Here is a 23,492-nt window from a genome sequence, read left to right as displayed (position 1 = left end):
AAGGGCCTCTCAGGGTGTCCTGGTCAGGGTTTCGCTCCATAATTTATTAGCATGATATACAAAGCATACTTAAATTACAGCAGCTACAGAGATTCCTAAGAAGCAGCGACTGCGATAGTGCCAGAGGGCCTGCCCTATATGGGTGCATAGATATGGGGGCGCCAGGAATCCTCAGTCATCCACTCTGCTGCCCCTCCAAAAAGCAGATAGGACGCCAGGCCAGAGTAGCAAGGGGTAATTGGAGGGTCAAACAGGAAAGGCATCTTTGAATAGGAAGGGTTTTAGGGCTTTTTGAAAATTGGGATAATGTGATTGCAGACGGATAACACAAGTTGTTGAATTTCACTAAGCATTTTGGAGTGGGTCGAGTCATTAACAAGTTTGACTAATGGAAGGGACATATAGCAAGTCAGTCTGTGAAGATCTCAAAGCTACATGAGGTAGGCTGATAAAGCCTTGTGTAAAACTATCAGGAAGACCTATACAAGTCAATACTGAAGTGCATGCATAAGCAAAGCTGTGTGGGATTCTCGTACTGGAAACACTGGGGAAAAGTGTGAGAAATCAGGACTAAAATACATTGGAAAAAGCTGGGATTATTCTAATGATCATGTAGCTGGAAACAGGAACATGTTGCACTGGTATAGCTTTGGGAACCGTTGACTTTTGCCAATACCACTGTTCTCATTTACACAAACCTTAGATATGTAAACTTCACCAATATACAGGCTCACAAGGAGTGTTGGAATTGCTATATTGGTGCTATGTGGGGTGCAGAGGTTAGAGCTACAGTCTCAGTACCTTGAGGCTGTGGGTTCAAATCCCTCACTGCTCCTTGTGACCCTGGAGAAGTTACTTAGTCCCCTCATTGCCCCAGGTACACTAGATAAGAATTTGAACCCACCAGGACAGATAGAGAAATATGATAAAGTACCTAAATGTAAACCACTTAGGATATAAGTGGTATATATATAAATAAATTTAAAAGATGACCTCCAAATATAAACCTTATATTTGCTTGTTTATAGTACTGCATTTGTAAATTATCTGCATTTTATTTATTTCATTTATCAGAAGTTATATTGTAGGTTACTGGGTGTGTCCATATGGTAATTCAATAGGCTGCAACAAACACAGTTGGCTCTTTCAGTTGATTGGCAATGTTTCCATTGCTTTATATCACCCTCTTCAAATTATCTTTCTTACATGATATTGGCCTTGTGCACTGCTGTGACCTTTGAACGTCCTTTCTTCGTGGCATAGTCAAATGCAAATTTGGCAATTCGGTTTGATTTCTCACGTGTGATGATTTTCAGACACTCAATGACTCCCTTTGCGCTCTGAAAGAGGAATGTTTAAAGAAAATCAATTAAAAGTACCATGACTTACACTTAAGCATTGCTCAACAGCCTATCTCACTTTCTCTAAAACCAGAAACTTGTAGAAAAATTTAGCTTATCCTGAATTTACCAAAACAAAGACAAAGCTCATTGCTGCTCTCAGCTCTGAAATGTCAATAACATTCCATTTGAAATGCAGCCCTAATTTGAAGAAGAAAACTAGGGATAAAGGATGACAATTAAGAAATGCTGGAGATGGTGAGGAATTCAAGGAATCTCAAATCTGTACTGGTGACCCCACATCTACAGTAGCTTTTCAGGATATCCTAGGCCAAAACTGCATACAATATGCAAATTTAGCTCATGAATTGTAGATATCCTGAAAACCAGAGCACTCTTGGACTTAGAAGACCTCATTTTGGTCCAATATTGAAAATCATCCTCACTTGACCTCCTCCAAATTGATTTTGTGTGGATGTTCCCTATAGCCTCAAATGAAACCATGGAAAATTTTTCAGCTAGATCTCTATTGGTTTGAGACCTAGAGGTTCGAATATAGATCACTCTCGGAGTACTGTGCTCTGCACAAAATTGCAACTCTGTCAGTCACTACAGCCCAACAAAGCCTCCAAAAGAACTGAAATTTTGCAGATTAATACATCCCCTGGTACTAACTTCATGTGCAAAGTTTGGAATGTAACATTAGTTTACCTCCTCTTTTATGAGCCAGCAAAGTAGGCAAAATAGTTATAAAAACAATTTAATGCCTACTTTGACTCCTTATTGCTCCTGACCTGTATTTCGATTCAAGTCATAACTGTACCAGCAGTCATGGCACATGGGATGCATATAGGATTTGCATTAAGAGGCTATGCATCCAGTTGGAAGCAAAGATATAAATTACATAAAGAAATTATATTAGTGCTTTATACAAATTTTGGCCATTTTTTTGGACACAAATATCTCAACAATACATGGCCCAATTTTTTAAATCACTTTTTTTGCGAGAAAAAGCCATTCTGTTTTATATTTGAATTGGCCTTGCTTTGGCCAGAAGTTAAGTCTCAAATGCACGCATTATTCACATGCGTATACATGCAGTGGTTAAAAAAAGGGCATATTTGGCATCCTATTGTGTAATATGCAAATGAGCTAGAGGTGTGAAACTGCATGGTGCAGCTAAGCTTGTTGGTCTTGCCATGCTAACTCAGGTTACAACATCCATTGCTTTCACATACTGTACTCTTGTAAATGGCCCATCAACATGGACATTTAGCTGTTGGCGATTCATTACAAGTTCAATAAAGGCTCCTAGCTGCACATCTCCAATTTCAATAAAATTTAGTGACATACTAGCCCATGGCCCAAAACCTAACTGGACAACTTATTAGATATCAATATGCTTTGGTTTACACGTTAATATGTAGACTATTAGCCTAGTTTTTCTCAAACCAGTCAGGTTTTCAGTACATACATAATGAATATGCATGAGATAAATTTGAATACAAAAGAGGCAGTACAAATTTATCTCATGCATATTCATTATTTATCTCCTAAAACCCTCAACAGGCTGGGTGTGTCCCACGGATTGGATTCAGAACCATTGTACTAGCCAATTATACAGTGTACACTTGGCAACAGCAGTCTCAGTCTTGGGATAAAATGAATTAAAAAAAGACAGATAGACCTTCTAAGGGTTTTACCAAACTGACCTCTGTAAGGAGCAATATCCTGCAGGTGGTCAAGCCTGTAAGGCTGAGAGCTGGGATATACCTTTTACTGAAGCAAAGTAGATAAAAACCAATTGTGCTCCATTCTGTATCTCTAAGTAGTTTGTTTGTTTCATTTTTATGTTTAATTTTTTATCCTATAACTTTTTGGTTCATTTTCTTTCTCCATCTTTCATCCATTAATCACCATGTCTTACTTAAGAACAGTACCGGGCAGAGCTTTGGATTCTTGCCCAGAAATAGCTAAGACGAAGAAAAAATAAAATATATATATTTTTTTAACTTGAATCAGGTTGGGCAGACTAGATGGATCATTCGGGTCTTTATCTGCCGTCATCTACTATGTTACTATAATCTCTCTCTTTTTCCCAGCCTATCATTTTCTTCCTTCCTCACACAGCCTTCTTGCTAAGTTCCATATCTCTTTCCTTTCGCTCTACTTTTTCCTGTCCTGTTTGCACCGTTCCTCACTTTCCTTCCTCCATCCTGCTTTTTTTCTCCCTTTCCTCCTATTTGTCTTTTGACTTCTATGAAGCACCCTACATTCATCCATGGCAACTTCTCCAGGTGTCTTCCTCCTGTTGTCCACCCTGAAGGACTCTACTTTGAGCTGTGTGATAGGTATGGACTAGACATTGTAGTAGAAAAACAACTGCTTTTACATACAAGCAGCAGCGAGACCTACCGCAACCACCAAGAGCCCACAGACCCGATCCTGCCAGGAGTGTGAACTCCTCCCCCTGCAGTCCATTGGAGAGATCAATCTGCCTGCTTTTAAATATCATAAAAAATAAAGATAAAGACTGACTGCATTGGTAATAAATGTCAGCGGTGAGAGGGCTGATGACAACTTAGAAAAACGCTCAGAAAAAGTGAAACTCTGAGGGGGGTGAATACCTCCCCTTGGGTAAGAGTTTACAATCCAATCATTGCATTTGCTGTTTGAAGCATCACTCTCTGACTGCTGGTAAAACTTAATCGATTCAATAACTTTGATTGACAAAATTTTTGTTCAAAAATATATCATACACGAACTCTCTTGCTCTTTAAACGATACTATACACTTATCTGTGCAAGCTTATAAGGATTATGGTAGTAAGGGCTCTAGGGGTCTCAACGTGGCCCCGTTTCGATAATCTTCTTCAGGAGACCCGATACTGCACACTCTAAGACCTTGTGCTAACGTATCTTTGCAACAAGAGATGATCTAGAATTACAACAAACATTTATCAGTCACAACGCACAAAATATACTTGCAGTGCGCTGTAAAAACTTATACTTGTTTATAGCAAAAATGAAGAAAGAAGCACTGTATATGAACAAGTAGAACATGAAAACAGAAAATGAAAATTATCCACATACCGTTTGCCAAATTTAGAAAGTCCAAACGACGGAGACCGCTTCACTCCTCACTGGTTTTATGCTACTGTGAGGAGGAGGGGTGACCTCCGACGGAACGTGATGACGTCACTGAACTGCTGACGTCAAAGGTTACTGTAATGATTATAGTGCAATCACTGTAAATAAAGTTCATTTGAAAAAACAAAAAACAAAACAAATCCCAAACTACTGGCCAAATTCACTGAAAAAGCTGAAATCATGAAAAACTGAAATCATAAAAAAGCCACCCACTCAATCTCGTTATTAAGTCCATTGGGGTAAAGTGTGTTCAGCTCAAAAATCCATTTCTGTTCCTTCTGCCAGAGGAGTTTAGGTATATTACCCCCTCTGACAGAATGTACTGTGTCTAACACTGAAAATTTTAAACCAGAGATGTCATGACGCTGTTGCATCCAATGCTGTACAAGGGGGGCTTCTTGTATGCCTGAGTTTATTCTACTTATATGTTCACCTATTCTAGTCTTGACACTCCGCACTGTGCAACCCACGTAACATAAACCACAAGGGCATTGTACTATGTACACGACTTGTTTCGTGTTGCAGTCTGAGACAAAAGGAATTTGTCTTCTTTTAATGTTGAGTCTCATATCCTGTAGAGGAACACTATACTGGCACATTTTGCAGTGACCACACGGATTATGCCCACTCGTGACGGTAGGAGTGTTCCGTTGACAGCATAAAAACTGGGAACGAACCAGCCTTTGCTTCAAGTTTTGATTTCTGGAAAACGCAAACCGAGGGGGCTCCTGAAACTCCGAATGGTACTGCATCACATGCCAGTGTTGTTTGATAGTGCGTTTGATGTGGAATGCCAGGTGAGAGTAGGGTAACACACATACTAGAGATTGGTCTTCCCTTCTAGGATGTGGTTCTAACAGTAAAGTACGATTGGCATACAAGCCCCTCTTATATGCTTTCTTAATTACAGTGACAGGATACCCTTTTTCTTCAAATCTAGTTTTCATAATTTCTGCCTTAGAGATGTAATCCTGTGTAGAAGTACACAATCTCCGGAGTCTCAGAAATTGTCCTGCGGGGATATTATCCCTTAGATGTTTTGGGTGAAAACTGTCATATTGAAGTAAATTATTACGATCAGTGGGTTTTCGGTAGATACTCGTTTGAAAACTCCCATCAATCAATCGGATATTGATATCCAAAAAAGGCACTTGGTGGTAGTCTTTAGTCAGCGTGAAATGCAAATTAACATCACAACTGTTTAACCAGGCTAAAAATTGATCCAACTCATCTGCTGTGCCAGTAGTTTGGGATTTGTTTTGTTTTTTCAAATGAACTTTATTTACAGTGATTGCACTATAATCATTACAGTAACCTTTGACGTCAGCAGTTCAGTGACGTCATCACGTTCCGTCGGAGGTCACCCCTCCTCCTCACAGTAGCATAAAACCAGTGAGGAGTGAAGCGGTCTCCGTCGTTTGGACTTTCTAAATTTGGCAAACGGTATGTGGATAATTTTCATTTTCTGTTTTCATGTTCTACTTGTTCATATACAGTGCTTCTTTCTTCATTTTTGCTATAAACAAGTATAAGTTTTTACAGCGCACTGCAAGTATATTTTGTGCGTTGTGACTGATAAATGTTTGTTGTAATTCTAGATCATCTCTTGTTGCAAAGATACGTTAGCACAAGGTCTTAGAGTGTGCAGTATCGGGTCTCCTGAAGAAGATTATCGAAACGGGGCCACGTTGAGACCCCTAGAGCCCTTACTACCATAATCCTTATAAGCTTGCACAGATAAGTGTATAGTATCGTTTAAAGAGCAAGAGAGTTCGTGTATGATATATTTTTGAACAAAAATTTTGTCAATCAAAGTTATTGAATCGATTAAGTTTTACCAGCAGTCAGAGAGTGATGCTTCAAACAGCAAATGCAATGATTGGATTGTAAACTCTTACCCAAGGGGAGGTATTCACCCCCCTCAGAGTTTCACTTTTTCTGAGCGTTTTTCTAAGTTGTCATCAGCCCTCTCACCGCTGACATTTATTACCAATGCAGTCAGTCTTTATCTTTATTTTTTATTATAATCATCTTTACTGACTTGGACCTTTATACATTAGTCCCTGTATTTTTCTTTAACGTGCTTTTAAATATCAGCAGCAGTGGAGATCAACTGCTTTTACACCTAAGCAGCAACGAGACCAGCCACAACCACCAAGAGCACACAGACCCGATCCTACCAAGAGTGTGAACTCTTCCCCCCCTGCAATCCGCTAAGAAGATCGACTGTCGGCTCCGGGCGGCTTTCCCGCAGAGGAGAGAATCCTGCATTCACCGTGGGCCTCATCTGAGGCAGCCTCCTTGGAGCGGCTGGGGCACGGGCAGTGTGTCTGGGAGGGAATGCATGGATGGGAGAACATCGCAGGGGAGGAGACATAGGCATCCTGGGACTGTCGGCCAAGTCTCTTCCCTGAAGAAGCCCTTTCTGGAAACGTCAATCGCTCCTCCTAAACTTACTTGCTCCACTTCATCACTGACGCTGAAACCGTGGATTGAAGACAAAGTTTTATTTTTCTTTTCTTTCCAGCTTATGATTTATCTTTAATCTTATCTATTGTTTTGCCTTTTGTCTTTGTTTTGTTCTATTTCTATCATTTAAATTTCTCCAGAATTCTACTGTTCAACGGCTCCCCCTTCTGCTTCTATTCCTTTCTCTCCTCTCTTCTACCTTCCAAAGTATTTAGATCAATGCTGTCTTGTTAAAATGTTTATTTTATTTTTATTTTTCCTCTAACTCTACTTTTCATTTCTCTATTACCCTCCAGGTACTTTAGTTAGATTGTGAGCCTTCGGGACAGTAAGGGAATTTTTCAAGTACCTTTCTTATTTCTAATCTTAATGTATATTTTCTGTAAACCGCTTAGAACCTAACGGATGTAGCGGTATATAAGAAATAAATTACATTACATTACATTACATTGAGATCCAAGTAATGCTAGCAGACATAGGAAAAGAGGTGGCACCAGTATGAGCACTATCAGCAAAGGATAGAAAGAGGAGATTGTGGTCTGATCAGTGTCAACAATGGCATGAACATTGTCTGAAGGTAGCAGTCTAAGACAGTATAGATAAAAGGACATGGCTGTTTGCTCAGTGTCAGCACTTGAGAACAGAGAAAAAGGGGTAGGTATCAGCCTTATTAGGGTCAACAGTAGGATGACAGAAAGATGCTGCATACTCAGTGTTGGCAGGACTGGAAAGATGGACAGATAATGTGCTTTGAGGCACCTTTTCCACAAGAGGGAAGATAGTCAGAAGAAGCATCTATTTCATGGCACATAGATTGTAACTGTGGAATACTGCGTCCAACCGTACATGAAAAAGGATATAGTACTACTTGAAAGGGTCCAGAGAAAAGCAACAAAAATGGTTAAGGGACTGGGGGAGTTGCTGTACAATGAGAGGCTAGAGAAACTGGGCCTCTTCTCCCTTGAGAAGATATTGAAGGGAATTGACTTAGTAGGGAAGGAGAGACTGTTCACCCTCTCCAAGGTGAAGAGAACGAGAGGGCACTTGCTAAAGATAGAAGGGAAAAGATTCCATACAAACGTAAGGAAGTTCTTCTTCACCCAGAGAGTGGTGGAAATCTGGAATGCTCTTCCAGAGGCTGTTATAGGGGAAAGTACAAGGGATTCAAGACAAAGCTGGATAAGTTCCTACTGGAACAGGACATATTCAAGTAAGGATAGACTCTAATAGGGCACTGGTCTTTGACCTAAGGGCCGCCAAGTGAGCGGACTTCTGGGCACGATGGACCACTGGTCTGATCCAGCAGCGGCAATTCTTATGTTCTTATGACTATAAAGGAGCCTGGATTTGTGAGATCAATGTGTGCTCACAGTCCCTGCAATGGCAGGTATTTTCTTTTCAAAGAAAAAGGCTACACAGGAGGCTGTGATGGCCAAAAACCCCAGACTGACTTACACTTTGCCTCTGTTGTTGCTATCTCCTAACTACCTATGTCAAGTGAGGCTAAGGAAAATCAATGATCTAGAGATAGGAATAACTAGCGAGATAATTAAATTTACTGATGACACAAAGTTGTTAAATCACAAGAGGATTGTGAAACTGGAACTCTGAGCATCTTATTCATAAAGAGCATGCTAAATTGCAGAGGGACTGAGTGGGTACCTGCATAACGGCTGCAGTGCAGGGGAAGAAATGTGGGATAGCTATACTTTTTCATAAGGGTGTAGCCAGTCAGATTACCATCGTGGTGGTTGACCCAGGGAGCTGCTATATTTTCTGCACAGCATTCATTGCATGCTGTTAGGCAGCATCTATGCTTCTAGTACTTATGACAAGCTATTTTATAAGCGATTGCAAACTATATTACTAACTCAGGCTCCGGTCCCTTTGATGTTGGGAGGTGATTTTAATGCAACCTGGGACCCCTTCTTGGACAGATCGGCATCAACCCCCATGCGATCTTCTCTGAGGACTAAGGGCCTTCCACAAATGTCACCTATGGTGCTATACCCCACTGAGAAAGATTTTAGCCATACATCTCAAGTGCACTCGATGCATGTCCCATATTGACTACCTGTTGGTATCTAGAAGGCTCTTCTCTAATATCACAAAAGTGGAGAAAGGGCCTTATATGATCTCTGATCATGCTTCGGTATGGCTGAATTGGATACATCAGAATAAGCTTAGTCATAGATCCCCATGGGCATAGCCCCTGTTGCTAGCTAAAGATCCAAAATTTTATGACTTTATGGTGAAGTGCTGGAAAGATTATCATAATCAGAGACTTGAGGAGAATCCTGTTCTGTACTGGGAAGCTGCAAAAGTGGTACTTAAAGGACATATTATTGACTGAATTGGGCCCATGTGCCTAAGGCCCCGCCCACAGGATATATTATTGACAGGATTGGGCCCAGGCGCCTCAGGCCCCACCTGTGGGCGGGGTTTGAGGCGCCTGGGCCAATCAGGCCCTAAGACCCGCATTCGACAGATGGCGGGCCTGCCGGATGGACGGGCTTGGGAACTGTCCGTCCAGCCAACTCTTTTGAAGTACCGGGGGTGTGTTTGTCGAGGGGTCAGTGGGTGGGGTGCACCGAGGGCAGGAGGGCTTGGGCTCCCTCCTGCCTGGATCGAATCGAGGGGTGAGGGTGGGGTCGCTGGGGCAGGAGGGCTTGGGCTTCCGCCTTCCCGGATCGATTCGGGGGGGAGGGAGGGGTGGTCACTGGGGCAGGAGGGCTTGGGGTCTCTCCTTCCCAGATTGAGTCGGGGGGGGGTTCGCTGGGGTAAGAGAGCTTGGGCTCCCTCCTGCCCGATCATGTCGGGGGGGGGGGGGAGGGGTGGTTCACGGCAGGTGAGATGGCTCATCTCTCCTGCTGTGAGAGCGATCCCAAGTGCCGCGTTTGGTGGCACTTGGTGGTATCGCTATCGCAGCAGGGGAGATGAGCCATCTTTCATGCTGTGATCATTGCTGGGGGGGTGGATTCTGTAACCGGTGTTGTTTTTGACAGACACCAGTTACAGAATCCAGTTTTTAGGTGAAGGACTGGCTCCTCCTTCGACTAAAAGGCCTGGCTTTGGGCGTTTGGGACTTAGGCTTTTTTTTGTTTATTATATGTCTTAAGTGCAGACGTAGTGGTGGTCTGGGCATTTAAACAGCTGAACAGGCCATTGAAAAAAAACAAAACAAAACAAACAAACCCAAAAAACCTCCTTCTGGACTTTTTTTTCAGGAATGGACATTTTCCCTGCTTCTACTTTCAAAGTTTAGGGCCTTAGGCCAAAAGGGGACTTAAACATTTTTTTTGATTATGCCCCTCCACGAATCTGGGAATCAGGCAGGGAAATTAGCACACCGTATTAAGGTACAACATTTGCAAGGTAATATGAGTATACGTTCCAAACATGGAGATATCTTGACAAAGGAGAAGGATATTTATGAAAGGTTTTTAGAATTTTATAAGGAATTATATACATCAGAATATCAAGGAAAGGAGGATTCTCTGTTGCAGTATTTTTCTCAGTTAGTCTTAAAGAAGCTGCAAGAATCAGAGACTCAAGGATTGGATGAGGATATAACAGAGGATGAGATACGAGGGGTGATACGTCATATTAAGATAGGTAAATCTCTGGGAATGGATGGATTTATGGGATTGTTTTATAAAAAGTTTATATCCTTTGTAACTCCTCTCTTGGCAAAATTGTTTAATAATTTAAAAGATAGGGAACAATTATCATATTTTATGAGATTAGCAGGAAAGACAATACATACTGTGCCAGTTACAGACCCATCTCCTTATTAGGAATCGATACAAAAATTATGGCTAGAGTCCTTGTTGATAGTCACCATTCATGACAACACTTATTCATCCAGACCAAGTGGGTTTTATCAGTGGGAGACAGGCGGCTGATGGGATCAGGAAGGTTTTAGATTTGGTTTGGAGGGCCAGAAGGGAGGAAACAGAATGGGTGGCAGTCTCAGTCGATGCTGAAAAAACATTTGACCGAGTTGAATTGAAATTTATGGAAGCAGTGCTGGGATGTATGGGTTTTGGGAAAAGTTTTATAGACTGGATATTTACATTATACAATAGTCCATTAGCTTGTGTTAAAATATATGGGTGTTATTCCCCTACATTTGAACTCCAGAGAGGGACAAGGCAAGGGTGCCCGCTGTCCCCTCTGATTTTCACATTAATTATTGAATCTCTGCCACAGAGAATTAGACAATCTCAACAGATAAAAGGTCTGAGGATGGTGAGAGAAGAACAAAAGTTGTCTCTGCTAATGATATATTGGTTATTGTTGAGGCTTCGGAGTTGTCTGACTGCTCTTAAAGATATTAGGGGTGAATATGGTCAGCTTTCAGGATTTAAAGCTAATCTATCCAAGATGGAAGTGATGAATATATCAGCATCCATGACAAAGGTTAAGGAATTACAGAGATTAGTGCCTTTAAGATGGGTAAAGGGACCCATTCGCTACTTAGGAATAATTTTGGGAGCAGATTGGACACTCTTGTTTCTGCAGAACTATGTAACACTAGTAGCAGATATTCAAAAAGATTTAGAAAGGTAGAATAAGATATTTATCTCATGGCTAGGACGTATGGAAGTGGTAAAGATGATACTAGGTAGGGAGGGGGATTATTAAGAGGTGGGAGGCAAAAGGCTCGAGGTGTTTTGGTCAACTTATTAAGGAGGGGGGAGTTAAAGCCTTTGTAGACCTTCAGGACCAATATCAATTGGAAACAAGAGATCTTTTTCCTTATTTACAAGTGAAAAATTGTACTGTGACATGTAAGGAGATGGAAAAAGAAATTTTAAAAAAATCTGAATTTGAAAGGGGGTTAGGGAATCCAGTTGCAAAAGGGTGTATTTCTTAGCTATATAAAATTATACATGTTGATGAAAAAATGAAAACATCATATATGAAAGCGTGGGAAAAAGATTTGGGGAAGGAATGGTCAATTGTTGAGTGGGGGGGGGTGTAATTGTATCACATCTTTTCCATATAGCTAGAGCAGCTACTTTGGTGGAAAATGCTATTAAACTTTTAGTACGATGGTATATTATCCTGGTTCTAATTAGTAAATGTACTAAGGGGAAAAATGATGTTTGTTGGCAAGGATGTGGTGAAAGAGGTACATTTTATCATATGTGGTGGGAATGTCAAATGGTTCAGAAATATTGGGAGCAAGTATTTTATTATGTGAGTAACTTACTCCATTCCAGATCCCTCTCGATATGAGTGCTGAAAGGGCATTACTGGGAGTTGGAGTAGAGGGTTTATCATCTTCTCGATCTAAGCTTATGGATTTGGCATTTATAGCTGCCCGATTAATATTGGCCCAGCAGTGGCGTGCCCCAATTGTACCCACAATAAGAGATATGAGAGATCATTTAGAAATAGTGTGTGAAAAATATAGATTATTGGCCCTTTTAACAAATCAATGGGCAAAGTTTAAAGATATATGGGAGAAATACTTTGAATTGGAAAAAGAGGATTTTTGAAAGATTTAAATTATATATTATCCTATCCTTAGGAAAAGAGAGTCCAGGCCTCCTGGGGGGCGGGAGGGGGGGAGGGAAGGGAGTGGGATTGTTTTGTTTGTATGACAAGTTGTGTTTTTTCACCATCTTATCAAGTGTTATGAATCATGTTAAATTGTAATTTATGTCTTGTATCGAGATTGTATTATATATTCTTTTTTGTTAAAATCATTGAAATAAAATTTTTTTTAAAAAAAGGAATCAGCACAAACTTAAACTTAGATACACTTATCTGATGGGTGGTTGGATTCAAGGAGAGCTAGGTCTCCTCAACTTTGGGCTGTATATAGCCTGTCTCTTGAGACACTTAAAGGATTGGTTGTTGTTGGGGGAGCAACAATACACCCTTATCTCCTTTAAGTCTGCTTTTTATAGCCCCCCATTCATTGCATACTCTGTTACATCTGTCAAGAGATGCTTTACCAATGGGGTTGCATAGTGTTTTACTGAACTCTATACGAGAAGTATGGTGGATCCTAATACAGAAATTTAGAGGAGACCCTAGGGCTATAAATCAATTACCCTTAAGAGGGTACCCTGCTTTCGAACCTGGGATGCACAAGATTAACTTTTTTGCGGTGAGAGGTGAGGGGCCTTTATTTGGTGGAACATCTTTTGGATGATACGGATTGGTTGAGATCTCAAGACACTCTCAAAGATCAGCTGGGGAATTGTTGGGGAGACACTTTTGCATACTGCCCAGCTAAACACTACATACTGTCATTACCGAAGGACCAGCTGTGTTAACTAAAAGGACAACATATTAGAGCATTTTAAGCAGAGGTGGAAGCTTTCAATACCTCAGTGAGATCATCAAGTGAGATCATCAAGTTTGCAGATGACACCAAGCTATGCCAGGCGATCAGATCACAGAAGGATAGCGAGGAACTCCAGAGCGACTTGTGTCATTTAGAGAAATGGGCGGAGAAATGGCAGATGAAGTTTAATGTGGAGAAATGCAAAGTAATGCATTTAGGCAGAAAAAATAAGGAATACGAGTACAGAATGTCAGGTGCAACTCTGGGTAAGAGCGAACAAGAAAAGGACCTGGGTATACTGATAGATAGGACCCTGAAACCGTCGGCACAATGTGCGGTGACGGCATAGAAAGCAAATAGGATGTTGGGCATGATAAAAAATGGAATCACGAGTAGATCAGAGAGGATCATAATGCCGCTTTATAGAGCAATGGTCAGACCTCACTTGGAATACTGCGTCCAACATTGGTCTCCCAACCTAAAGAAAGATATAAAACTGCTGGAGAGGGTGTAGAGACGAGCAACGAAACTAGTAAATGGTATGGAGAAACTGGAATACCAGGATCGACTTAAGAGACTGGGATTGTTCTCCCTTGAGAACAGAGACTGCGAGGGGATATGATTGAGACCTTCAAAATACTGAAAGGAATCGACAAAATAAAGCAGAATAAATTATTTACATTGTCCAAGTTGACACGGACAAGAGGACACGGAATGAAGATAAGGGGGGACAAGTTCAGGACAAATATCAGGAAGTTCTGCTTCACGCAGAGAGTGGTTGACACCTGGAATGCTCTCCCAGAGGAGGTTATTGTGGAATCGACCGTCCTAGGATTCAAAAGCAAATTAGATGCACATCTCCTTACGAGAGGCATAGAAGGATATGGGTGACTAAAAATGTGAACGAAACACAGCTTGTGTTGAGAAGGAGGGAGCTGAATGTTTCTTTGGAGGATGATTTTGTTTTGCTTGTTTTTTCATTTTGTGTTTTGAACACTACTGGATCACATTGTTGGATTTTGCACTTGCACTTTGCTCATCGTGATGAATTTGGGAACAGTTTGCACATGACTCTTTGAACTTGTGGACGCTTGATCTTCAGATAGTTTTGGATGGCTAAGGATTTCAATTTGTTCTTGATGTTTCATTGGACTTGTCATCAAAGGATGGAAGATGAACTAAGATGAATTAAGCTGACCTAAGCCGAAGTTTGGGTCTATTTGAGATAAGTGACTGATGAAATATCTGATGAAAATATATGAACACTATGAATAATTGAATTCCTGTGCCTTGTCTAGTGTCTGTGTATATGTTTATATGTTTGCCTTTTTAATTTATTGATGGTGATGTATATATTAATAAAATGTTGAACAAATGCTCTATTAATGAATTTATATGATTATTTTAATAATTTATGTGATAGATTATTGGGTTAGTGGATGAATTTGGATTGTGATTTTAAAGAGTGGGTTCGATTGATGACTAAAAATTATGCCAGGTGTACACCTGGCAGGGCCTCCGCGTGTGCGGATTGCCGGACTTGATGGACTGAAGGTCTGATCCGGAGATGGCGCTTCTTATGTCCTGCATCAGTTTGAAAAAAGGATACACAACATATAAAATCAGGCTGGGAGGGAGAGCTTCATATCACATAAGAACATAAGCAGTGCCTCTGCTGGGTCAGACCAGAGGTCCATCCTGCCCAGCAGTCCGCTCACGCGGCGGCCCATCAGGTCCAGGACCTGTATAGTGATCCTCTATCTATACCCTTCTATCCCTTTTTTCTTGAGGAATTCATCCAATCCCTTCTTGAACCCCGATACCGTACCCTGTCCTATCACACTCTCTGGAAGCGCATTCCAGGCATCCACCACCCTTTGGGTGAAGAAGAACCTTGGACCATTGGAACACTGGACATTGGAACCATTGGACATTGGAACACTGGGAGGATACCTAGACTAATTAAAGGTGTTGTGCTGCGAGAGAGCTATGCTTGGGTGAAATATGCTTTATACAACACTCAAGTGCAACTACACAAGATAGGAGGCACTGAATCCCCTTTGCGTCTCAAATGTGATAGAGAGCCAAGCATTTTCTCATTCTTTTTGCGAGTATGGGAATACAGTACTCCCCTGATATTCGCAGGGGTTCTGTTCCAGGAACCCCCGCGAATCTTGAAAAACCGCAAATACGGTTTTTCGTGGGGCAGACTGGAGAGGGCAGCGGGAGAGGCAGGAGAGGGAAGCTGGAGCACTGGCGAGTGAAGGAAATCACTCGCTGTATGCTCTGACCGCCTCTTCCTGTACTAAAGTCGGGCCTTACCAATCAGGAGCTGTGTGTCCCTTTTCAAGGGAGAAGAGGCCCAGTTTCTCCAATCTCTCATTGTATGGCAACTCCTCCAGCCCGTTAACCATTTTAGTCGCTCTTCTCTGGACCCTTTCAAGTAGTACCATGTCCTTCTTCATGTACGGCAACCAGTGCTGGACGCAGTACTCCAGGTGAGGGTGCATCATGGCCCAGTACAGCAGCATGATAACCCTCTCTGATCTGTTCGTGATCCCCTTTTTAATCATTCCTAGCATTCTGTTCGCCATTTTCGCCACCGCCGCGCATTGCACAGACGGCTTCATCGACTTGTCAATCAGAACTCCCAAGTCTCTTTCCTGGGAGGTCTCTCCAAGTACTGCCCCAGACATCCTGTATTCGTGTATGAGATTTTTGTTACTGACTTGCATCACTTTTACACTTATCTACGTGGAGGACATGAAGGATATGTTGGTGGAAGGATTAGCAATGGAAGCTGCAGGGAGGGAGCATTAACAGCTGATTGGAGACTGTAGTAGGTCAAAACCCAAGCCATTGCAGAGTATGACTCACTGTGATAGGCTAGACTGACACTATCCTGTTCTGTGACACTGTCTCATTCTGTGACAATATACAAATTCCTTGGCATAATAGGAAACTGGGAACCCTAATCATAATTTTGGTGACTCATAATTCCTTTGATGATAAACTACTGTAGCCTCTCTGCAGTCTGGAGCTAAATTGCTCTAGGCATTTCTAGCTGGTGCTCATGATGGTTTTACTACCTGTGTAAATGTGGGACCATAATCAGTGTGAAGAAACACACTGTGAAATAAGGACAATTAACTTAAAGATAATTTTTCTTTTTTACTAGCTTGCTATATTATTGTTTATATGAGAATATAATTGGATACTACAAATTCTGTAATATTTAAGGTTTTGGGTTTTTTTTTTTTCCAAATATGGGGCTCCTTTTATCAAGGCGTGCTATGGGGGATAGCGCGTCGGACATTTCATCATGCGCTAACTCCTGTGGCAAGCCAAAAAACTAACACTTTGTCAATGGAGGCGTTAGTAACTAGCACTGCAGGCAGTTGAACGCGCGGTATTCCGCGCGTTAACCGCCTACCGCGCCTTGATAAAAGGACCACATAGTGTGCAGTAATTTATATAAAATTATCAAATCAAGTGAGAAAGCATGGACAGGCCTGTTTAAACAGATCTTACAAGGCTACCTTTAGACCAGGGTGCCCAATAGGTCGATCGCGATCGACCGATAGATCGCCAAGGCAAAGTGAGCCGATCGTGGAGCTTGGGGGCCTGTTCCCCGATGGCAGCGGCAGTGGCTTGGGGAGGGCAGGGAGAAAGAAAGAAAGAAGGCAGGCAGGGAGACAGAAGGAAAGAAGAGAAACACAAAAAAAGAAAGAGGCATGAAGAGAGAAAAAAAGAAAGGGAGGCAGGGAGAGAGGAAGAAAAAGTCGGGGGAGGGAATGAGGTCTGGAGGAGAGGAAGCATACAGGCTAAAAGAAGTGAAGAAAGATTGGATGCACAGTCAGAAGAAGAAAGTGCAACCAGAGACTCATGAAATCACCAGACAACAAAAGGTAGGAAAAATGATTTTATTTTAAATTTAGTGATCAAAATGTGTCTGAATTTATATCTGCTGTCTATATTTTACACTATGGTCCCCTTTTACCAAACCGCAATAGCGGTTTTTAGCGCAGGGAGCCTATGAGCTTCGAGAGCAGCGCTGGGCATTCAGCGCTAAAACTGCTCTTGTGGTTTAGTAAAAAGGGAGGGGGGGTATTTGTCTATTTTTGTATGGTTGTTACTGAGGTGACAGTGCATAGAGTCATCTGCTTTGACCTCTTTGAAAAAATCCCGGAATATGAATGATATTAACATTTTCTATGTGTACAGTGTGCTTAGTGGGTTTTTAAAAATTTTTTTTCTTGTTGGTAGATCATTTTGACTTAATCATTTTAAAAGTAGCTCACAAGCCCAAAAAGTGTGGGCACCCCTGCTTTAGACTTAGGTCAAGACTTCTATGAGCATGTGTGAATAAATAGCACCTGTACTTTCTGTAGCCTGGTTTGCAACTATCATATACCAGTGGTGGAGAACAAAGGCTGCAATTCAGTCGGGTTTTCAGGATTTCCTCAATGAATATACATGAGATTTATTTGCATACAATGGAGGCAGTGCATGCAAATAGATGCATATTTGTTGGGGAAATCCTGGAAACCTGACTGGATCACCGTCTTCGTTCCCCACCATTAGTCATATACCCACAAACCACTATGTTTAAACCCTTTATGAAAGACATTCTATCAGCTTTAGCAATAGCAGGAAAACATATCATGCATAATAATGAGCCATAATACATAGCAATTAACTAAGAAACTAACCAAGAAACTTGCTGTAATACCAAAGCAAAAATCTGTCTTGAGTGGTCCTGGAGAGACATTCTCTCATCAGGCCTACTTTGACAATAAAAGTATGATTGAACCAATGCTCATTATGGAGTTTAATTATCCTGGTATTCCCAGTTTGCCGCAACATAAGGGGGCAGTGATTAGTCATGTATTACTTCCTAACACACAGTATGTGCTATTGCTTGAAGTATAATTCTGTAACAATGCACCTCTATTTAAGGTGCCTACTTTTCTTTATAGAATACTAGTGTAAACAGGTGAAATACATGCCTATAATTTAGATGCAAGCACTTATACAAGCCTAAATGCCAGCGATACAAGTGTAATTTATAGTATTCAATGTTATGCATGTTAAGTGTGAGTCCAAACCAGACTCTACCTATGTGTGTGCCCATCTATAAAATACACACTGTGTAGATAAATTTGTATAATTCTATTTCTAGAACAGCATATAGGTGGCTTTTTGCCATATATGTGCTAGAATTATTATGCACATAAGTGGTGCATGAATGTTACAATAGAACCAACTTTATAAAATTACCCCCATACTGTGGAGGAAAGAAACCCAAACAATGACTAGATTTGACAGCGACATTCTCTGCCCACCTCATGCTCCAGTGAGCTATACTCGCCCTCTGTCTGCTCCCGGATAATAACCAAGTCCAGATTGTTATGTCGTGTGTTAAAACCAGGCAAACTGCTCACATGAACAACGTTGGCAAATAGGTCCAGCTTGCGTCTGTAGAAAAAACAGCTCTGTAAGAAGAATATATGTCTAAGAAGCACCATTATGACATGGGCCCAAGGCACCAGCAAATTCTTTGTTAAGACAAATATTTACAATTACTAAAGCATTCTAATTTAGACTATTTCAATGTATATGAACTAGGGAAGTGTTATCAATTTGAGTTTTTAGAGGATTTTTTTAAAGCCTCCAATCAAAAAAATATAAAAAATAAATGAAATAATGAAATAATTATAACATATTCCCCTTTGATCCTGATGATTACAAAAGTGAAGAATGGAGTATACTATAACATAACAGTAAACTCTGCTGTGGAATTCCAGCTGGCCAGACAGAACTGATTAATTACTAGCCTTTCATTCTATTCTAAAGGTGCCTGCTTTATAAATATAAACAAAAAATCTCAACTAGCACAAGAAGTGATTAGTAAAGATTTAGCTGAAGTCATATATAACAGTGTTCTTCAACCACCGGTCCATGGACCAGTGCCATTTCACAGAAATTTCCTGCCGGTCCACAGGGCCAGCATGTGCATCAGGCCCAAAACAGTGTTCTTCAACCGCTGGTCCATGGTGCAATCACTGCGGCATTATCTTCGAGCCAGCTCCCTCTTCCTAACTGATTCAGTGCACAAAGCCACGGGCAGTGGCTCCTACGGGCATCCTGCGCCTGAATCGGAAGCCTTCTCTCCAACGTGCAATGTCAGAGGGAAGGCTTCCAGATGAGGCACGGGAAGTGCAAGGTGCAATTAGTACTATTATGGGGGCGGGGTCTGGCCCACTACTTAGCTCCATGTTCTTCAATCGTCGGTCCACGGACCGATGCCGGTCCACAGAAAATTCTTTTATTTCTGCCGGTCCATAGGTGTAAAAAGGTTGAAAAACATTGATATAACATTAAAAGAAGGAAGGAGGTATAATTGGTGGAAGATTTCAATCTGCCAAACACTGACCGACACATCCCAACTATAGCAAATATAAGATCTCAAAATGGAAGAAAAGCAGAAGGGAGACAATTCAGAGAATTTAAATACTTCTATGTCAAAAATGCACAGGAGCCAGGCCTCTTAATTGAAAGGAAGCTCTGGAATGAAGGGGTGTGGTAGAAAGGTGAAAGGGGACATACTCAGAGTAATCCAAGAAAATACTTCTCTGTGCAAATGGTGGTGAATTTGCGGAATGGCCTCCCAGTGGTGATGACTGAGACAAGGACTCTATTTAAATTCAAGAAAGCATGGGACCAGCATAGAGGAACTCTAAGGGAGCGGAAATGATAGCAGAGATTAGTAGTTGGTATGGATGGGCAGACTGGATAAACCGTATGGCCCTAAACCTGCTGTCATTTTTCTGTTTATGTTTCTACAGTACATAGTATTTACTTGTCCAAAAGCACTAAATAGGATGGTTTTTCCTGGGCTCCATTTAAGAAGAATCTAGGTAATATGGAACAGTGTGGAAAATGAAAAGGAGCCATTTTAGTTGTACAAACCTTTTGTGTTAGGAAAGCAAATAAAAAGGATCAGTATTGCTTCCACAAGAAGTAGAAAGATAAAAGCAAACAGGTTAGCATTCAGAAAGAACACAGGATCTTAATAGGAGGCAGACTGGAAAGAAGTTTTAAAAAATGAGGGAGGTAGTTGATAGGGATGTGCACAGGCAAAAAAAAAAAAAAAAAAGTTTGTTTTCAGAATAGCTCTCATTTTAGGGTAATTTGTTTGTTTTACAATTTTTAAATAAAGAATTAAACACATTTTAGAATGTTTAACACAAAGTTATTGCACATGTTTTGTATGTTAATGCACATGAAATCAATTTTGCATGCACTAAAATTTTTAAGGAGCATTAAATAATTTATCTACTCGAGTATGAAAAAGTAGCAAGTGTGTTCAAATAAGTCTGTACATTTTGTGATGTCTCAAGGTTACTCATGCACAGCTGTGGCTCAGTGCGAGTCTAACATTCCAAGAGACAGCAGTGTTTTCCCTAGTGCCTTCTAGCCAGGCGCTCCGCCCGGCCAATTTAGGTGAGCACCCGGCTGTCATCTCGGTCGCGAATTGGCCTTAGCCTGCCTTTTTTTTTTTTTTTTTTTTTAGCACCAACAAGTGGGTTTTCAGGTTAGAAACATAGAAACATAGAAAGATGACGGCAGATAAGGGCTACAGCCCATCAAGTCTGCCCACACCATCGACCCTCCCTTTTAAGTCTAATGTCCCATTTAAGTAGAATTGTAAGAATGCCATTCTACTGACCCGCTCTTTCAAGTCTATACCCTAGTGATCCTATCCTTTAGCTGACCCTCGTAGGGATCCTACATAGGTATCCCATTTGTTCTTGAAGTCTGGGACGCTGTGTGCCTCTATCACCTGCATTGGAAGCTTGTTCCAATGCTCAATCACTCTCTCCGTGAAGAAGTACTTCCTGGCATCTCCACGAAACTTCCCTCCCCTGAGTTTGAGCGGATGACCTCTTGTGGTTGAGGGTCCCTTCAGGAGAAAGATATCATCTTCCAACTCAACCCATCCCGTGATGTACTTAAATGTCTCAATCATGTCTCCCCTCTCCCTACGTTCCTCGAGAGAGTAGAGCTGTAACTTGCTCAGTCTTTCCTCGTACGGGAGACCCTTTAGCCCCGAGACCATCCTGGTGGCCATCCGCTGAACCGATTCAACTCTGAGCACATCTTTACAGTAGTGTGGCCTCCAAAATTGCACACAGTATTCCAGATGAGGTCTCACCATGGCTCTGTACAATGGCATCATGTCTTCAGGCTTCCTGCTGACGAAGCTTCTCCTGATACAACCTATCATCTGCCGTGCTTTAGATGAAGCCTTCTCCACTTGAGTGGCAGCCTTCATATCAGCACTGATGATTACTCCTAAGTCTCGTTCTGCCGTAGTTCTGGTTAAAGTTTCTCCATTCAGGGTGTAAGTTCTGCAAGGATTTCTGTTTCCGAGATGCATGACCTTACATTTCTTGGCGTTGAAGCCCAGCTGCCAGATCGAGGACCAGCTTTCTAAAGTACGCAGGTCTTGCTCCATAGCATCCTTTAGATTATAGTCGTTTACTATATTGCATAGTTTGGCATCATCAGCGAATAAGGTTACCTTGCCTTGAAGCCCTTGAGTCAGATCCCTAATGAATATGTTGAAGAGGAGAGGGCCCAGGACTGAACCCTGTGGCACTCCGCTAGTCACTTCCGACATTTTAGAGAGAGTACCATTAACCACTACCCTCTGAAGTCTGCCACTAAGCCAATCTTTGACCCATGTAGTTAGAGTCTCTCCCAACCCCATTGATTTCATCTTGTTCAGCAGCCTGCGGTGTGGGACGCTGTCAAACGCTTTGCTGAAGTCCAGGTACACGACGTCCAAGGACTCGCCTGAGTCCAGTCTTTTTGTTACCCAGTCAAAGAAGCTGATAAGATTGGACTGGCATGACCTACCCTTGGTGAATCCATGTTGACTGGGATCCCGGAGATTTTCCTCGTTTAGGATCGTATCCAATCTATACTTAACCAGTGTCTCCATGAGTTTACACACTATTGAGGTGAGGCTTACCGGTCTATAGTTCGCAGCCTCAGCCTTGCAACCCTTTTTATGTAGAGGAACGACGTTGGCAGTTTTCCAGTCCAACGGTACTTTCCCCGTACTTAGTGAAAGATTGAAGAGCACTACTGCTGGTCGGTTTTTACAGTCACAGTTGGAGGCAGGGGCTGTAGGCTCATTACGACCGAGTGCGCAAAACAGAGAGAACCCCAATGTCGTGTTAGCTTTCGTTCTGCTGCGGATCTCACAAGATAGGCTGATGTGTTTCTGCAATTGGTTTCGCTTTGTGCAGGAGAACCAATTGGAAAGAGGAGAGGCGGGAGCTAGCAGCTGTGTGCTTAAGTAACTGCTGCTGGCTCATAGAAAAGGAGGGAGAAAATGCCTGAGAGGAATAAAGCAGGTCCGAGAAATAGATTTGCTACAGGCTAAGATGGGAGATAGGGCATGGAAAGAAGCTTACAACTTGGTGTTCTTGCTTGCTTCGGGTTTTCCTCGCTGCCGGGTCCTGCCGTCACTGACCTATCTCCTGCCTTAGCCTGTAGTGAATCTTCCGGGGGGGGGGGGGAGAAGAGAAACGCTGATGTTACTGCACCCAATTTGGGGGGGGGAGAGAAATGCTGCTTTCGCTGCACCCAATTTGGGGGGGGGGGAAGGAAGACCAGGGAAGGGAGAGGAGAGGAAAGAGACACCAAGACTATGGGAGGGAGGGATAGGAGCAGAAATGTTTTTCATTGGGATACTCCGGCTCTGTGGAATTTAAATTCTGAGATTGGAATGGCATGCATTATTTAATGAATCAGGATAGGACTGTCACTTATGTAAAACAATATGTGAATGTGTGGGTGTCCGGTACTGCAGATACCATATTAGCAAAATTAAATCTAGAAATGTGTAGCAAGTGCTGTGCCTGGTGAATGAATCAAGTGTATTAAATGCTTATGCTCCTCACTTTGTGCTAGATGCACTTAATCAGTCAGTAATACAGACTGGATTGCTGTTGGTCAGTTCTCTGGCTGATTGTGGACCAGTGATTGATGTTCTAACAAGTTTGCATGCAAATGATTTGCACAGAGATGCAAATCATTTGCATGCAAACTCGACAGATTGCTCAGTGCGCTATTTACACATATGCAGAGCCCTAAAAGCAGTGACAGGGGAAGCAGCAGCCTTCAGTCATTGCTGTTAAGGCTTCTGTTTTGTTT

General features: G+C 41.8%; 1 protein-coding gene across 2 annotated transcripts in view; it reads right to left on the bottom strand.

Moving 5' to 3' along the window:
- Window positions 1-23,492, bottom strand: part of IDH3B (isocitrate dehydrogenase (NAD(+)) 3 non-catalytic subunit beta) — a 119,102-nt gene that overhangs the window by 52,868 nt on the left and 42,742 nt on the right. For both annotated transcript variants that reach the window (XM_033954281.1, XM_033954272.1), the window contains exons 6-7: window positions 18,608-18,740; window positions 1,207-1,340 (exon numbers count right to left, since the gene is read on the bottom strand). In XM_033954281.1, the coding sequence (XP_033810172.1) occupies window positions 1,207-1,340; window positions 18,608-18,740 (267 nt within the window). The remainder of the gene's footprint in view (window positions 1-1,206; window positions 1,341-18,607; window positions 18,741-23,492) is intronic.

Source organism: Geotrypetes seraphini, chromosome 1, assembly GCF_902459505.1.
Source record: "Geotrypetes seraphini chromosome 1, aGeoSer1.1, whole genome shotgun sequence".
Taxonomy (NCBI): domain Eukaryota; kingdom Metazoa; phylum Chordata; class Amphibia; order Gymnophiona; family Dermophiidae; genus Geotrypetes; species Geotrypetes seraphini.
This window is presented reverse-complemented; position numbering and strand designations above follow the sequence as displayed.